Source organism: Stigmatopora nigra, chromosome 12 (assembly GCF_051989575.1).
Source record: "Stigmatopora nigra isolate UIUO_SnigA chromosome 12, RoL_Snig_1.1, whole genome shotgun sequence".
NCBI classification, from domain to species: domain Eukaryota; kingdom Metazoa; phylum Chordata; class Actinopteri; order Syngnathiformes; family Syngnathidae; genus Stigmatopora; species Stigmatopora nigra.
In genome coordinates, this window is record NC_135519.1 from 5264236 (window position 1) to 5280657 (window position 16422).

General features: G+C 41.0%; 1 protein-coding gene across 1 annotated transcript in view; it reads left to right on the plus strand.

Annotated features, from left to right (window-relative positions):
- The first annotated feature begins 275 nt into the window (after positions 1–275).
- Positions 276–16422, plus strand: part of jag1b (jagged canonical Notch ligand 1b) — a 28055-nt gene continuing 11908 nt past the window's right edge. Inside the window, exons 1-9 of the mRNA XM_077729938.1 lie at positions 276–616; positions 770–1075; positions 9044–9095; positions 11320–11577; positions 11982–12042; positions 14149–14279; positions 14389–14508; positions 15873–15986; positions 16223–16336. Coding sequence (XP_077586064.1) covers positions 560–616; positions 770–1075; positions 9044–9095; positions 11320–11577; positions 11982–12042; positions 14149–14279; positions 14389–14508; positions 15873–15986; positions 16223–16336 — 1213 coding nt within the window. The 5' untranslated portion in view covers positions 276–559. The remainder of the gene's footprint in view (positions 617–769; positions 1076–9043; positions 9096–11319; positions 11578–11981; positions 12043–14148; positions 14280–14388; positions 14509–15872; positions 15987–16222; positions 16337–16422) is intronic.

The following is a 16422-nucleotide window of genomic DNA, read 5'->3' on the forward strand; positions in this document are numbered from 1 at the left end:
TGTGCAAATTGCCAACCTGTGAAGAGTTACCCACTGTCCCTGAAAGGGTTAAATGTCCTCCAGTTTCTCACTGTTTATTCAAGTCATTATTTGTAGGGGACTACTTTAGATTTTTGAGGATCGCTCGCTGAATGTTTGTTCAGAAGCGCCAACCTTGACAAGGTTCGATTTCTGATGAGTTTTATCCGTGTGGGCGTGGCCCGGTGCCGCTCATGAATATAATGAAGGTGGGGAAACGCCCTCTGAGACACGCCCTCTCGCTTGAACTTGTGCAGGCTGCCTCTCTCTTCTCACCACTCACTCAACTCAATCGGGCAGTCAGTGAACGTGCACCGCCGCATGGCTTGCGTTAACGCCAACTTTCCTCACTAACAAGTGGAATCTTGTCTTCCCCTCGGACGCGGAAGGAGGAGAGGGAAGATCGGGAAGAGGATCCGGAGCTCGCCCTTGACTCGTGACGTCTTTTCTGGCGTTGTCGTGCATGTTTAAATCGGAGCGCCGTGGTGCCGAGTGTCGGCCAGACGAGTAGTTCCAGCAGCGGCCACCTCAGTCCGCAGGCATGACTTGGAAACGGGTCGCCGTCCTTGCAGCCTTTTTAATCACTTTGCTTCTAAAGGTAGGCGATTGTTTTGCAAAGTAGTATGTTTATTTGTGTTGGGGGGTAGAAGGGAGGATGGATCGGGGGTCAATTTATTCATTAATTTATTTATTTTGAGGTAGGGTCACGGGGTTCGAGCTCCGATTTAACTGTTCTTTTCAACCCCAACAGGTGTCAGATGGATCGGGGCAGTTCGAGTTGCAGATTTTATCCGCGCACAACGCCAATGGAGAGTTGCTGAACGGCGCGTGCTGCCACGGCACGCGGAGCACGGCGGACGCCAAGTGCACGCGGGGAGAGTGTCGAACCTTTTTTAAAGTTTGCCTCAAGGAATACCAATCCAGGGTTTCAGCGGCTGGGACCTGCAGTTTCGGAAGCGGAACTACGCCTGTCCTCGGAGGAAATACATTTTCTTTTAGGAATCCTGTCAGGAATGACAAGGCCAGGATAGTTTTGCCCTTCAGCTTTGCCTGGCCGGTGAGTTGGATGTTTTCTTTTTTAAGATCAACAAACAAAATGAGTAAATAAATAAATAGATCATAATGCAGAGGGTAATTGGATGCAATTATCACCTGTCAATCACGTGTTTTTCCTCTGAAAGTTTGTAAGAAAGCAAAACAATGTGAATGTGCTGAGGAAAGACCCATTGGTGACTTGGTCCCATTATCTGGCCCAATTAACCAGGTGCAGCGGTATTTATCTCGACAAGGGTTAGGTCGACTGCCGCTTCAAGGTTCATTTTTTGATGGCCATAAATTTTGCACTTTAAAGATGCTGATGGGCTTTTGCTTCTTGAACTCGTTGACGCGGATAGACGTCCAATCAGTTGGACTGAGAGAGGCTGGCAGGGACGTCATGGAAGCCAATCAAATGGATTTGATGTCTTAAGTTAAACTCTTATTGGAGAAGTGACTCTTTTTTTGTCATTTAAGAACTCATATTGGGGCATGCAGGCCGCAATTTTAATATTTGGTTTACAAGTTTGGCCTTACAACTAAATAAAATGATAAATGCATTCAAATATTAAGAGATGAATTAAAAACTGAAATTATCTCTGCTTATGTGCCCCAAAAACTACCTTTTTTTGGTTATAAAAAATAAATAAAAGTACATTGGCATTTATTAAAATTTAAAAATATATGCATTAAAATAAATAAATTGGAGAATATTTCTCCTTTCATGTTAAAAACAATCAAAGGTTGCATTTATATTAATAAATGAGAATATCTACTCTCCTCATTGCCTGATATTGCCGAGACTACATGTCCAATGTCCTTAAACTGGGAGGGCTGGCTCTAAGGCTGTTTTGGTGGTATCGAGCAAATGATCGTGACAATCCCCCCCGGATTCAAATTGGATTAGCCAACAGGCAATGTCAACGTGAGTCACTGAGTGCAATATAAAGGTTGAACAAATTGTCGTATTTTGCATATAATTATAAAATATTGAAATTTTCCTGCACACATTACTGTGACGTCAAAGCAAGCATTTGATGAGCTTTCTCCCAACATCAATTGAGCTAAATACATATTTGACATGAAACCAAGTCTCATGACATGCCACCAAACAAATATGCTGCAAAAACTGAATATGCAAGTTTTGCATGCTGCCCTCTAGTGGAAGGGAATGTCATTCTGTCACGATACATCACTGGTAATGGTAATCATAACAAAATATAGTAATCATATAGATAGCATGAAGTTGCATAATTTTGAACCTGCCCCATTTACGCAAGATTTACGCAGCATTTTATTGCGGCAATCACGACATTGCAACAAAACTCCAGTTTCTGATAATATCCCAGGAAGTATAACTGGTACTTTCTTTCCCTCACATCTTGCTGACTGGATAGCAATTCTCAGCAATCGCAGGCAATTTGTAGTTAAAGAACAACATTGGTTTTCTACCCGCCATGTTCAACTGTTGATCCTTTGCCTCCCTGGAAGCTGGTCATGTTCAAAACGGTTAAAACCTCAATTCCTGGTTTCCTCAAGTGTCAGCTCTTTCTCACAGCTCGGCCTGTGGGAATGTTGTAGCTTTGTGCAAGATGATTTGCCATGCTGGAGTGCATTTGAATGTTGACTGCACAGACTGACTGGCCCCACCGCTTGGCCCGCAAACAACTCAACTCACACACTCACAGTCTGATGGGTGAAAGGACTCGATGCTCTGTGTATGTGTCCAATTATCTTACATCAGAGCTATTTTTGTCACAATCGAAGTGAGAGTGGTTGGATATGTTGGTGTGTGTTGAGGATGTCGTTGAGCCAAGCCTAAGACATTTTCATGCATGTTTCGACAATCAGTTCTGACTTGTAGGAGATATATTTTCAATGATCTAGTAGCTAGTTAAATAACTTTCTCTACAGGGTTAAGTGCTAAATCTTCTGGCGCTCCTCACATTCCGCTCCAGTTTCAGTCTAGTATTATACCTTTTCACTAAATGTATCTGACACCCAAATCACAAATTGTGTTTTTCAGGCAAAATAAGTATTAATGTGTAAACTTGAGGTGGATGTACTATCAATGTTTTCTTTTCTTTTGCAGATCAATACAATGTTTCCATTCTAAAACTTTGATCTGGCTGGATGAGGCTCATTAAGTAGTTAATGGTGTTGGTTTGATTCTTATTCGGCAATCCTGTTTGGAAAACGACAATCTGTTTATGGTTCTTTCATGGTACCATTTTAATGTGTGACCTGTTTCCAGAGTACAATTATATTAGAAGTTGAAATTCAACAATAAGCCCACTGAAATACTATGTGTGATGGCACAGGTTCTGTATTCATTCTTGTTAAATGGTGCATTGGCGAAAATAAGGGAAATGCATTCATCTGGAGGACCATTTGAAAAGATAAGTTCGTCTCTTGATGGCTTATTTCAGCCACCATTGCCAATGCTTTACCTCAGTGCACTTAAAACAATGTTCAGCCAAGAGATGATATCATACTTCTCATCAAGCAAATGTCTGCTGTGAACGGATAGTAAAGTGGTACAATTGGGATGTTGGGAACTTTGGGTTCATGAAGCAGCCCCCACCCCACCACACCTTCATTTTCTCTCAGAGCCACATGAAGTTGGCCTCTTGTCCGAGTAGGGGCTTTGTTTAAGTCACGCTCGGTTGGGCTCAAGGCATTTCATCACTTTAACCTTGCCACCCACAGCAACTGCTGCACTTAATGAGGCTGCACACATGCGCTCAAATCAGGTATGGTGAGAACCAAACATCCAGCTGCATGCCATGGACCGGACGTCTCTGGACCAGAGTTGCCGTGTGGCCTCGTGTCCATTCGACTCTTTTACGCCGTGCTTTCATTTAGTGCGTGAGCCTCTCCAGCCGGACCCTCGCTGCGTATATTGCCGTGGGACAATGGTGTGCTCTCGGTGACTACAGTGGGGATTACAGAGCACAATGGCGGCAGTGCCGTTCTAATTCCAGCGTAGGACAAGCAACAGGAAGCGGTTGTCATGGACTCAGCAGTGATGATGTTTGCTGGCAGGCAAACTGGAAGTTTGCCTCTGAAATCTCTCCAGCATGTTGCTGCATATCAGTCAAGTAGACCTCAATTAGATTTTTGGAGTACAGGTGTTCAAGTGGTTGGGTTTTAAAGATAGTAGTTTACCTGTGTTTAGGCTTCTCAAATTGTACCTTAAAGTTATTGAGAAAACTCAAATGATTATCCCTGGTTTTGTTTTATTGGAAATATCCATTGAACTCAAATTGAACACTTACCCTAAAAAAAAACATTGTTTATTAGATTATTATTTTATTGCTGTTCAGTGAACTTTAGGAAAATATGCCTTAAACTCCAGCTTAATTTTCTGTCCTAACATAATGCCTCTCAGTCTCGTTTTGACATTTTTGTGATTGATGAAGTGGGACTAGTCAGTCAATAGTCAGCCTAACCTTGAGGGTGACCAGCTTTTGCAGCTGGAGGTAATGATATGTTTGTTTTCTATTGGCTGCTCTGATGTAGTACTAAAGTGCAAGTGACTCTAATATAAGACTACAATTGTTCTTTTACTTAGCCATGTTTAAAGTTGCACAATACACTTTAGGGGATGACTTCAAACTGCATGGAAATCTGCATCGAAAACATGTTTAATTTGGTTCAGCTGTTTTTGTTTCCATGTAAGCGCAATGACCCTCACAGAAGACCAAGGGCCATGCTGCTTGTTTTTGTTCAATCATTTATATGGCTTTCATTTGTGCTCCTGGGTTCAGGGCTTCATGGCCTTTTTAAGTCTCTTTTGCCGAGTTTTTATTTTCTTTGGCACCCCTGCAGATTTTTCATCCTAGTTTAGATACCTCAACAGGATGTTCAGCAAACTGCTGATTGTACATCATTGTTTTCCTTCCAAGTTCTTGAGATAAACATCTTTGCAAACAACACACTCCTTCCAGCTAGTCCATCAGTGGGCTCTATCACTTGTTTGATCCCAGGTTGATACTTTAAGTGATTGACTCAGGAAAGCTGATAGATCAGGTCTTTGTCGCAACTGTTTACATTTCCTCTTGTCTTGTCTAATCAGTTCTTTATTTAGTGTTGAGGCTTTGAGCAGGAAGATACACCTTGCCTAACGCAATAGATTTAAAATCGAAAAACCTTTGTGGTGAGGGTAGTGCAGTTTTTGTGATTTGAACTGGACTGCTCTTGGCTTCTTGTGGCATGTAACTTGTCTTTGCTGGATAGTGGCTGTTTGGCCAGGAAAGATAAGAGGGCTTCATTCTCTCGCTACGCTTTGGAGTGTGGCCGCTTCAGTTCAAAGACAAGCTACGAGTCAGCTGGGAGTCTGGGAAAAGTGAACCTGGCAATGGCAGACAAGCTGATAATGGCCCAAGAGTGATGGTGTGAGGGCCTGGTCTCCCTATCTTGGTTTTTTTAGCAGGCATTTATTTGGTCTGGAGCGACATGAATGGCAAACCTACTTAAGATTAAGGCATTGCTGACGTTGGTCATGTTGAACTTTGCCCTTGCTTGTATTATCGTGGGTTTTGTTATCGTGGTTGTCAGGTAAAATGTCTCAAAACAAAAAAAAATAGAATTTGGCTTCATTTTTTTCCAAATAACCAATTTTCATGGTGCGTTAGTGCAGTATTCTTGCTGTTAATGCTGCAAAATATATCATTTGTTTCTTCTGGGCCACCTGTTGTGTTGAATCACTATCAAAATCACACCAGCTGCACCGAAGTCAGGTGTAACAACTACTGCACGATCGGGCAGCTATTCTAAACCAATCGAAAATATATATCAGATTGCTTCTCCTTTTACTTATCATGTATTTCAGCTGATGAGACATTAATGGAGCAAGCCAGGTGGTTGTAGTTGATTTGAACTTGTTTCAGAAGATATTTTCTTCATTTGGTCTCTTTACAGAGTCAAACTCTGAACCAAAATGTTAAAAAAAACTACGTTGTGTAAAATTAGTCAACTATAAACACCTCAAAATGTGGCATTTCTTGCTACTTTTTCTACATAAATGGGTGATTTATATATTTGAATTTATATTTTACATTTTATTTACTTATTTGTATTGGATCAAACTGTTCGAGTCTTTGGCGGAGGGCCGATCAGTTTTTAATTACGAGTCTTACCTGGCTCCGTCATTAACCCAGCCCTTCGTTCGACTCGATGTTTTATGAGATCAAAGTTTTGGCACCTCTTGTATTATTTACTGTGAATTTCCAAATCTTTTGTCAATTTGGTGAATAGGCGGTCTAATTTTGCTTGTTTGTCCTGTTTGCCCAGAGGGCCATACTTGCATGTGAAAGTGCTGTAAATTGATGACAGTACAGCTTTTTTTTTTTTTTACTTCCATGTCGAGGCAAGTCTTCAATCACAAAAGAGAAGGGTGTGTTGGAAATCGCCCTTACAAAGGAATTTGCCAGTAGATTTTAAACATTGTACTCCATGATGACAATCCCTTTCAATGTTTTTTTTAAGTGGAAGTGGGAAGTTTCTATGTATGCACTTCCTGCGGCCTCCGAGACATTTTGGGTTTGGCCAATGTTGTGCTTTAGTAACACGATAGTCCTTCAAAAACCAGATCCAAAAGATTTGTTTCAGAGCCACTTTCAGGTCAAATATATAAAAAAAAATCCAGCAGTCATTCCTGGTTTCTTCTATCAACCACAGCTACGTCAATGCTTATGTCGCAACCATGACTGATGTTGATATTTTTGGGAGATGGGTGATCTTTGTGGTCTCTGTGTTGCTTTAAATTTCCTGTTTTTTTTTTTTTTGCTTGTTTTTTTTCTTCCAAAAGGAATGCTTGTTTTGACAAATTATGTCACAAATGTCAACAAAAGTGATCAAGTTTAGGAATATGTATATAATTACCCCATTTTCAGCAACTAGTTTAATTGGATTAGATGGCAATCATCAACTGATAGAAAATAATTACTAAGGGGGCATTTCTGTCATTTACTATAGTTTGATAAAAAAAAAATGCAATCTGGAAAAATAATGATTAAGTAAAGATCATTAAGAAACACTTTAAAAGAACAGCCAAAATCAAACTCACTGTCTGACCTCTGTAACCTTTGACCCTTTGTCATCATATCACCTACCCTCAAAATTTGAGTTAAATTGGCTAATCGCTTATCAAATTATTGCAATTTTTTTGTTCTGACCTCTCTGTCGAAGAACAAACCTCATTATTAATAATTCTGAACACTCAAATATTCATCTAGTCAGTTAAAAAAAGTCAACTATTTCCAAATTAAATCAACTTCTCACTAGTAAATGTTAATGGCAGCCAATTAATTGTTTGATACAATCCAAAGGCATTTTACTGTATATCTGCAGCATTTTTATTTGCGATTGCATGTCTGTTCTTATGGAAGCATTGCTTCACTGCTTGTTTGCAGAATTTCACCCGTGATGAAATTTGGACCTTTAGTCCAGGAGGCTAAGTAAGACCACATGAGGGGAACACCAAAGTAAGAACATTGTTAAGTGTTCGAGTGGGGAGGAGAAGGCGTCTGCTGGGCCCTTGTTTCTAATAATGTAGCCCCTTGCTGGGCGGCAATATTTGTTGATTAGTTCTTGGATTTCCATTGTTACTTGCTTTCTGTGTGTTGTGCTTGCAGCCAAGTTGTGAGTCAGAGTCTGCCATGCATGGTGATGATGAGTGCTGTGTTTCAAATAATAGCTGCTGTGATTGCAGGAGAGACGCTGGCACATGATGATACAAATGTATCCTGGAGAGATGGAAAGTTTAATAGCTTGACAAAGTGGGGCAAAGCCAAGAAAAAAAAATAGGGTGGGTGAGTCATTTGCCACTCTCCCGCTGCCGGTCAGGGGTTTTCCTCAGAGCAGGTGTGTGCGCCATGAGGTCATCCATAGCGACGGCGTGTGCCTCCAAGAGAAGTTGTCAGAATGAAAATGTGAGAATGAAACATGCCTTTGTGGATGGGAGATTACGTTGTTGTGAGGGCTTGGTGATGTGTTGTACATGTGGTGTGGGGTGGTGACTCGTGAGAAAGTGTAAGCTGATATGGTGGGTGCGAGGGCTACTGACGCTGATCAGACCTCGTGCTTTGGAAGTAGAGTCGCGACGGCCAGAATGCAGTGTCCATCATGGGCTCTACTTATCATCCATGTTATTATTTTGTCTGCCTTTATTTTTCTGACGCTCGTCTTAGAAAAAAATGTATTATCAAGTGTGGGTGATTCCCAGCCTTCATAGCGCCACATTAGAAATTAGCGTAACATTACAAATCCCATGTAGACTGCAAAACAGATCTGCTTTTTCAGAACTTTGGAAATCATCCGCTGACGTCTCTGGCCACATTTTGTAAACATGTGGAAAACTTTATTTGGAGGGGGAAGGTTGGTTTTGCGAAAGCGAGTGAGCTTTTTGTGGCTGAGATGAAGACATATTTTTGGCATAGCTGTCCATAATATCCTTCATTGTGTACTCTTTATATTATTATGACTTGTTGAAGTCATTCCTCTCGAGTCTGTATCGTGTCATTCGGCTGGGTCATTGGGGTGGGGGGGTTCAGTTGTGGCGCGTCAGACTCCCTCCTGCAGGGGTTAGGCTGCTCATCTTTCCTGTTGTTTGTCTGCTTTTGTGCATCAACTTGCCGAGATATCTCATATTTTAATGCTGATAGCGATATTGTCAAGACAAAACAAAAAAAAGGGAAAAAAAACAACCACTAATGTGACAGTTTATTCTAATAAACCACCCATTCAAATACATTAAATGGTAGTTTTTCTAATAAAGATCTAATAAAGTTTTTAAAGAAAACTGCAAGCATATCCATCCTTAATCAGATCAACATAACTATTATTATTAGTTACACAGGTGGTTGGTTTGGAGGATTATTTTAAACAGGTTTCATCATGTTTGATCCGGAGTCAACATTGACAAATGATTTGAATTTTTTTTCTCCCATTGCGGTCTAAAAATCTCATTTTATTCTCTTCTTTACAGAGATCCTACACTTTGATAATCCAAGCATTGGACTTCAACAATGAAACCACCGGTGAGTAAGATATTTAGTTCATTTCCTCCCTTTTTTTCCCCCTCTGCATGTCATCGGAAAGGTCAGGAGGGGAAGTGCCATTTTTTTTTTCCTGTACTTTTTTACCAACTCGCTTTCCACACGGTCTCCTGCATGAGCACGTGTCTAAAAGAAGAAAGTGTGTTGACAGGGAAGTGTCATAAGTGAGAGCAGGAAATGAGAGAGAAAGACGGAGAAATGAAGTGAAAATATTTGCATTCTACCCCGATGACTGATGGCAGATGCTCTACCCGCCATGGGATGGGTCACGCCGTCTCACTGTCACCAGGGCGTGAAACTCAGAGCTCATCCGGCCTCCCGCTGTTCCACCACTGCTGCCAGCATGCTCACTCCATGCACACAACAGAAAAGAGCAGGCGGTTGTCTTAATCTATAATACCAGCTTGTTAGTCAAGGTGGGCTAAAGAAGGTTTAACTTGCAGTGAACCATCACCTTCCATTGCTATTTACTATTCCCGCTTGTTTACGCAAATCTCTCAGGATGAGGTCAACGAGGTTTCGGTCTTTTCTGCCGTATTTGGCGCTTCCCAGAGAGCCATTAGGGCTCTAGTGTGAAGAGCCCCCTTGAATGTACTGGTGAAGGAAGCCCCTCTGCAAAGGAGAGGTTACCTTCCGACATCAAACCCAGTAAGAAGTACTTATTTCATTGCCACTCTTTGAATAGATTTCAACGATGCATGTGGAAAAGTGAGGCCATGTTTGCTGTGAAAAGTTAATATCTTTTGAACGCTGTGATGTTTTGTTGGAGTGTGGCCTCAACAAATTTATCTGGTCTATTTTACGCTGGGCCTCGAGCGGGGCAACACTTAGCGGGGATGTGCCAGCCCCAATACGGCAGGCCACGGCTCAGTAGAGAAGTGCCACATAGCTGAAGCACTAGATTCCAGACGTGTGTGAAATGTTGCCGGTCCATGCGATTCCAGTAGTCAAACACTGCCTCCATGCCAGTTCATACACAGAACTAACATGGTCAATAAATGACAGGGAGCCTTGCTTTCTATCTACTATGGTTCAGCTATATTGCATCATACTACAAACAGGAGCGACTCCTGGTTGTGTGAGCGTAATAAATAACATCTCTGACACATTTTTCATTCTATCCCAGGTGAAAGATTCATAAAATTTGAGTGTGTGCCTGAGTACTGCATGTGGTGTACAAAGTAGTGTAATTTTTGCACTATAAAGCAACCTTCACTAAGCCACACTGCCAAAATTTCACCCAAAAAGATAAATTCTGTCCCATTACATAGAAATTAAACACAGAAATAGATAAAAAAACATATCTTTATTAATTGTTATCACTATTGTTACTAGAGTAACAAATAAGAAAATATCAAACCCACTCAACCATTACTTATTCTGCAATAGATAGTCCATACTTTTGTCCTACTTTTGTGAACTGGGCTAAGCCTTAGTAGAGTAGTTTTGTCATAGATAAAAAAAAATCATAAATAAGTCACTGTTATTGAAAAAGCACATTCAAATAGAGGGAAAAAAAGTTATGGTTTATAGTCCTAACATTATGGTAGTCTATACTAAAGCGCCAGTGGCTCAGTTTTAATGTTTGTTTTGTGTGGGGAGTCCATTGCCCTACCTTTAGTCCTTGTCCTTTTGACAGAACCATGACCTCCTTCTGTTTGAACTTAAAGTCTGTGCGGTATCGGTGTAATATTGTAAACAATGTGGTCAGACACTTGTTAGAGAATATCGTGGGAGGTGTTGACTTGAGACAATTTGATAAATGTATATAACCTTGGGAAAACAAATGCTTATGGACACCCCAGCCCTGAATGTGACGTTGGTGTCTTCACACTATAATTTATGGCGACTGCGGTTCTGTCCTGGCCCAATCGGATGCATAGGGCAGCATAAAGATGTAAACCTGAGTCAGAAACTGTTGGTAAGGGAGTACGAGTGAGAGAATAAGATGGTTTCAAATGCTTGTAAAAGCCGCCTTCTCTTTTCTGCATTTCCTGTAAGTGCTCTCGTAAACCAATACACATACTTGCTTTGATTACATATAATCATGTATCTTCTACGATTTGTGCTCAAGCATTTTCGGTTAGCCACTGCAAAGTCCTGTTATACGCTTTGAAAATGCAGCGTGCATTCCAGTATGCTTTAATAGCAAAAAAAAATGTCAGATTCCTCAGTGTTGATGCAGTCACTTGTTGTGATGTTCAAGGTGCAGATGGAAGGGTGATAGAGAAATATTTGTACTCGGGCCAGATCAACCCGAGCCCAAACTGGCACAAGAAGACTCACAATGGCCCCGTCGCTCAGTTCGAGTACCAGATCCGGGTCACCTGTGACGAGCACTACTATGGCGTCGGCTGCAATAAGTTCTGTCGACCCAGAGACGAGTTCTTTGGACATTACACGTGCGACTACAATGGTAACAAGACTTGTCTGGATGGATGGTCAGGACCAGAATGCAACACGGGTAAGAAACCATGACTCATCAGTGAGTGAATTGTGTGAACTAAATTGTGAAAGGAAGCTTTTGGGGAAGTAAAAATGATTTGTTTTGGGAAATAAGTGAAGAGATTGCAGTATGACTCATCCTGATACATGGTTGCTGGGTCATTGCTACTGAATAGATGACTTTGTTTATATAAATACCCCACCCCCCTTTTTTTTCGATTTCTTTTCAAATGCTGTCGTCAGTATGATGACCGAATTAACTTGGCCTGATTTTCTGCTACGTTTTCTAAATCTTAATTAATTGACATGTGACAGATGTGTGTTATATAATTGGAAAAATGTTTAATACAGTTAAGCTCAAGATGGAAAGTTTTTATTTAAATTGTTAAGAAGCTGACTTGAAACGTGGCCATTGTCTTCTAGCGATATGCCGACAAGGCTGCAGTACCGAACACGGATCATGCCAGGAGCCAGGGGTTTGCACGTAAGTCAATCTCTTCTCAGCCATTTTTTTTATAGTCTGACCGATATTTTCCCAAGCGTCTTCAATTACAGTCACGTTTTATTGAGGTTGTAGTGCATTATACGGTAAGCAATTTGAAATTTTGCATTTATTATAGTTCCCTACATTCATTTGTTTACTGTTCTATTTATCCTCACAAGGGTTGTCGTGTGTGACTAACGCAGAGGTCGGGAACCTTTTTGACGAAGAGAGCAATAAACAATTCACATTTTCAATTCAATTAATCCTTTAGAGTCATACTGAGAATTTAAAAGTAAAAGTACATGCAAATATGTGCATTTATTAATCATTTCACCACTTTGGAGAGCCATATACACCCATCAAAAGAGGCACATATGGCTCCCGAGCCATAGGATCCCTACCCCTGACGTGTTAAAAGGATAAACCATAGCATGATAGTAAAATGAGCAACAATGGAATTTCACTGGTCATTTGAAAATACATTTCATTCAAAGTCTGTCCTTCATAAATCTGGAGGTATGACCACCTAATAATAACACAGATGAGCTCCTTGTAAAAGCAGCTTGTTAAAGGAAAAACTGCTTGCGGCTAAGAGGCCACTTCTTTTCCCCCCTTTCCTTCTCCTTCTAATTAGTAGGCTTGCGTTATCAGTCAAATCATGTGTAACGTTTAGCGTTGGCTGTTTTAAAAGCGTATTGTTTGTGCAGCTAATGGCTTCCTTAATGCTGTTTATTCACACAGCCAGAGGAAAAGCCTTAGCGTAGATGGGTATCGTGCATGGGCATTGTGTCCATCATCCTGTACGAGGACCCCCCCCTGCTCAGTCCCTACAGTTGCTTTCTTAGTCGTCTGCTTTGGCTCCAAATCAAATACAAGGGAGTGTGCGGTCGGTTGGATTTCTGCACAGCCGCATGTTTTTCCTCCAGCTTTTGAACTCAATCGGGTTTCTTGTGAGTGCTTGTGTGGCCACTGGCTGAACAAGAGGTTGAAATGTTTTCTTGCACAGGTGCGGCTCTGTTTGGATCTGACTTGCTCTTGTTTTTTCATAAGCGCCAGTATCAAACATGCCTTAAGGCAAGGGCAGTCACCCATACTAATGATACTGTGGGAATCTTGTGTTGGTGGATAATGTATTGGAAACGGTGTCCTTGTAAACATCCTGCTTGCTAAGCATTTATCTGTAGCATTATTAGAGTTAAGATAAATGCAAGGGTAAGTTAGTTGCACGATAAAAAATCATTTGGGAGCTTTCTGGGGAATCCTCTGCCCGATACTCATTGAGAGAAGATTAGCACACCGTTAAGAAAAGCCTCTTTAATTACAGAGTGGGGTTTTCTTTACCACAGGTTTTTATTTACAGTCCATTGCAGTGTTTCTTAGAGATGACACTCCGTCTCCCTGTCACCACTCTCGTCACCTTTCCATGGGGTTAACTTATTTAATTATAATGCCCAGTTGCAGCATTTTTTTGGGGGTAATTATGGATTTGTACATACTGGCGGTCAGCAAGGAGGAGAGCTTTACTCCTCGCCCCTGAAAGAAAGCCTAACTTCTGACTCATGGGAACTAGAACCATGAAGATCCCGGTGGGATCAACGCAGTTTTGTGCCGCTGCCAAGCCGCAAGCACACTGTTGCGCAGAGGGATGTGTTCCGATGCTAATGTTAGGCATGGCAAAGGCCTTTGGAAATAGAATTTAGTGATGGGAGTCAAGCATTGAGTTTTTGAATAAATGGTATGCCTTTCAAGTTGGACGTTTGGTCTTTTACGACCCAGCAGTCAAGATGAATATTCTCCTTCAATATGACTCATCATTATCACAAACTTATTTGAAAAATATTTTTTATTTATTAGATAATATTTTTGACAGGTTTATAAATGTCTCATATAAAGCATCTAAGTAAATTATTAGAAAAATAAAAAAACACTGCTTTTTGTTTGCCATGGACCACTAGTTAAATCCAGATTACTCTTGCTTGTTAAGTAATGTGGACTAAACAAATGATTAAATAGTTGTTTTTAGACTGTGCCACCATTACTGTGGCCAATAACTGCTACGTGTCTGTATGGAAGAGTCTGACAACTCATTTTGTGTTTCCTTTGCAGGTGCTTGTATGGCTGGCAAGGACAATACTGTGACAAGTGTATCCCCCACCCCGGTTGTGTACACGGCACCTGTGTGGAGCCCTGGCAGTGCCTATGTGACACCAATTGGGGCGGACATCTTTGCGATAAAGGTTCGTGTTTTACCTTGGTGTTGTTGGGTTAATTGATGGCGACAGGCGTTCAGTCTGGGGAGTCTGGTTCATTAGAAGACTTGAAAGCAAACAAGCACTTATATTTCAGATCTCAACTACTGTGGCACTCACCAGCCGTGCATTAACGGAGGGACTTGCAGCAACACGGGACCGGACAAGTACCAGTGTTCATGTGTGGAGGGTTATTCTGGAGCCAACTGTGAGAGAGGTGAGTGCCACCAGATTACTACTGAAAAATGCTGCTCAGACGGTCTTAGGCTATTATGTAACGTCTAAACACTTATTTTGCTCTTGCTAAGATCATAATGTGCTGATTTTAAAGTACTACATTGCTTTAAGGAAAGGTGTTTGGGTTTTTAACCAGTTTTTCTTTTTTTATGACCATTTTTTGTTGTTTTCATAGAAAATATTGAAGCTGCAAGCATTTCCTCACATTATGTTATTGTATATAATATGGGAAGATATTATGTCCCTTCAATGGAAAGGATATTAAAAAATATATAAAAATGACTACATGAGTAAATGTAGTTATGAGCGTGCCTGCAGAATCAATTTGAAAAATTCACCTAAGGCAGTTTGAGGTTATAGTTTCCAATATTTTGTCTTTATAATAGAAAGGCAGATTGGAAAGGTGTTTTCTTAGTGTAATAATTAAAAAAAAAATGCAAAATTGCAAGCATGTCAGGCGATGCAATGTTTGACATATAAAAGTATGGAAGCTATAATTATTATAATGTTAAAATAACTGGTCTCTGTCTAATCTTGTCTGATATTTTAATCATAATCCTTAAAATCCCTCCTTTCTTGCTCTTAATGACTCTTCTTTGAGTCTCTCTTTGAAAGTGTCAATCAACTGGTTTGCAACATCCACAAGGAGTGACGCCAACACCTTATTGAGTAGGCGCCTGGAATCAGTCCCAAATCCGGTTGTCCATATTTTGATCTCCTGTGGCGGATCATCTTGTTACCCCCCCCCCCCCCCTTCTCTCCCTGTTACAAGTAGACAGCTATGCTAATGTTCAGCTGCTGCAAACACTTACCACGGAGACGATGGTTCTTTGCTCATTAAATGTGAGCCTCGCGGGGTGCTGACAGCTTAACTGCCGGCATGTCAGGAAACCGTGCCCTCCGTGACGGGAGGTGTGGAGTGGAAGGGGGTGACGTCGACATGTCGGAGTAGAGGGATCTCCTCGTTCATCTTGATTGCGTAGTCATCTCCGAATAAATCATTTGGGGTTCATTTATCGGCTTGCTCATCTCAGGCTTCCACTTAACTTGTTTACCCACTCAGGCGCATTGGCCGGGGTCAATTTAGCATAAAAGATGATTTCTTGGCTTTTGGGTGGGGGGGTGATTAATGAATTTCACTGTTATGAATAGTAGATGTTTTTAAAATCTTGTCTTATCTGATGTTTTGGGTGGAATGGTCATTTTTTTTGTATTTGGATGTGCATGAAATATGATTGCAGAAAAGTCAAACTTAATTGAAGGTGGAGTGGAATGAGTCAGAAAGGTGTGTTGTAATTACGTGGCATTTTGTAACCTTTCTTTTTTTTTTTTTTTGCTTTCTAGCGGAACATGCCTGCTTGTCCAATCCTTGCTCGAATGGCGGCAGCTGCTCAGAAACCAGTCACGGTTATGAATGTCACTGTTTGCCAGGCTGGAGTGGCACTTCCTGTACTCTAAGTAAGTAAGACTGTCACTTGCAGTCTTGGATCCTTTTAAAGACTAAAAATAGTCACTTATAACTGAAAATAAAGAGCTAACAGTCATGTCAACATTACCGCTGTCCCTGAAAGTGTTAAAAGGAATTTGGTGTCAATGGCATTACATTATAAAAAAATGTCTGCTGGCTCTCCTTCAGTTTTTGAGTATTATTCTTTGCCAGCTATCTATTTAACTCAACCGTTCTTTCCATGCAGATATTGATGACTGCTCTCCAAATCCTTGTAATCACGGAGGAACCTGCCAAGATCTTGTCAACGGCTACAAATGTCTTTGTCCGTCTCAGTGGACTGGAAAGACATGTTTGATAGGTGAGCTTTCCTCCTCAAATCTTCTCCTTCCCTCTACCACTTACATAGCTGTCAACTGCACATGTAAATACCAAGCTGACATCCTC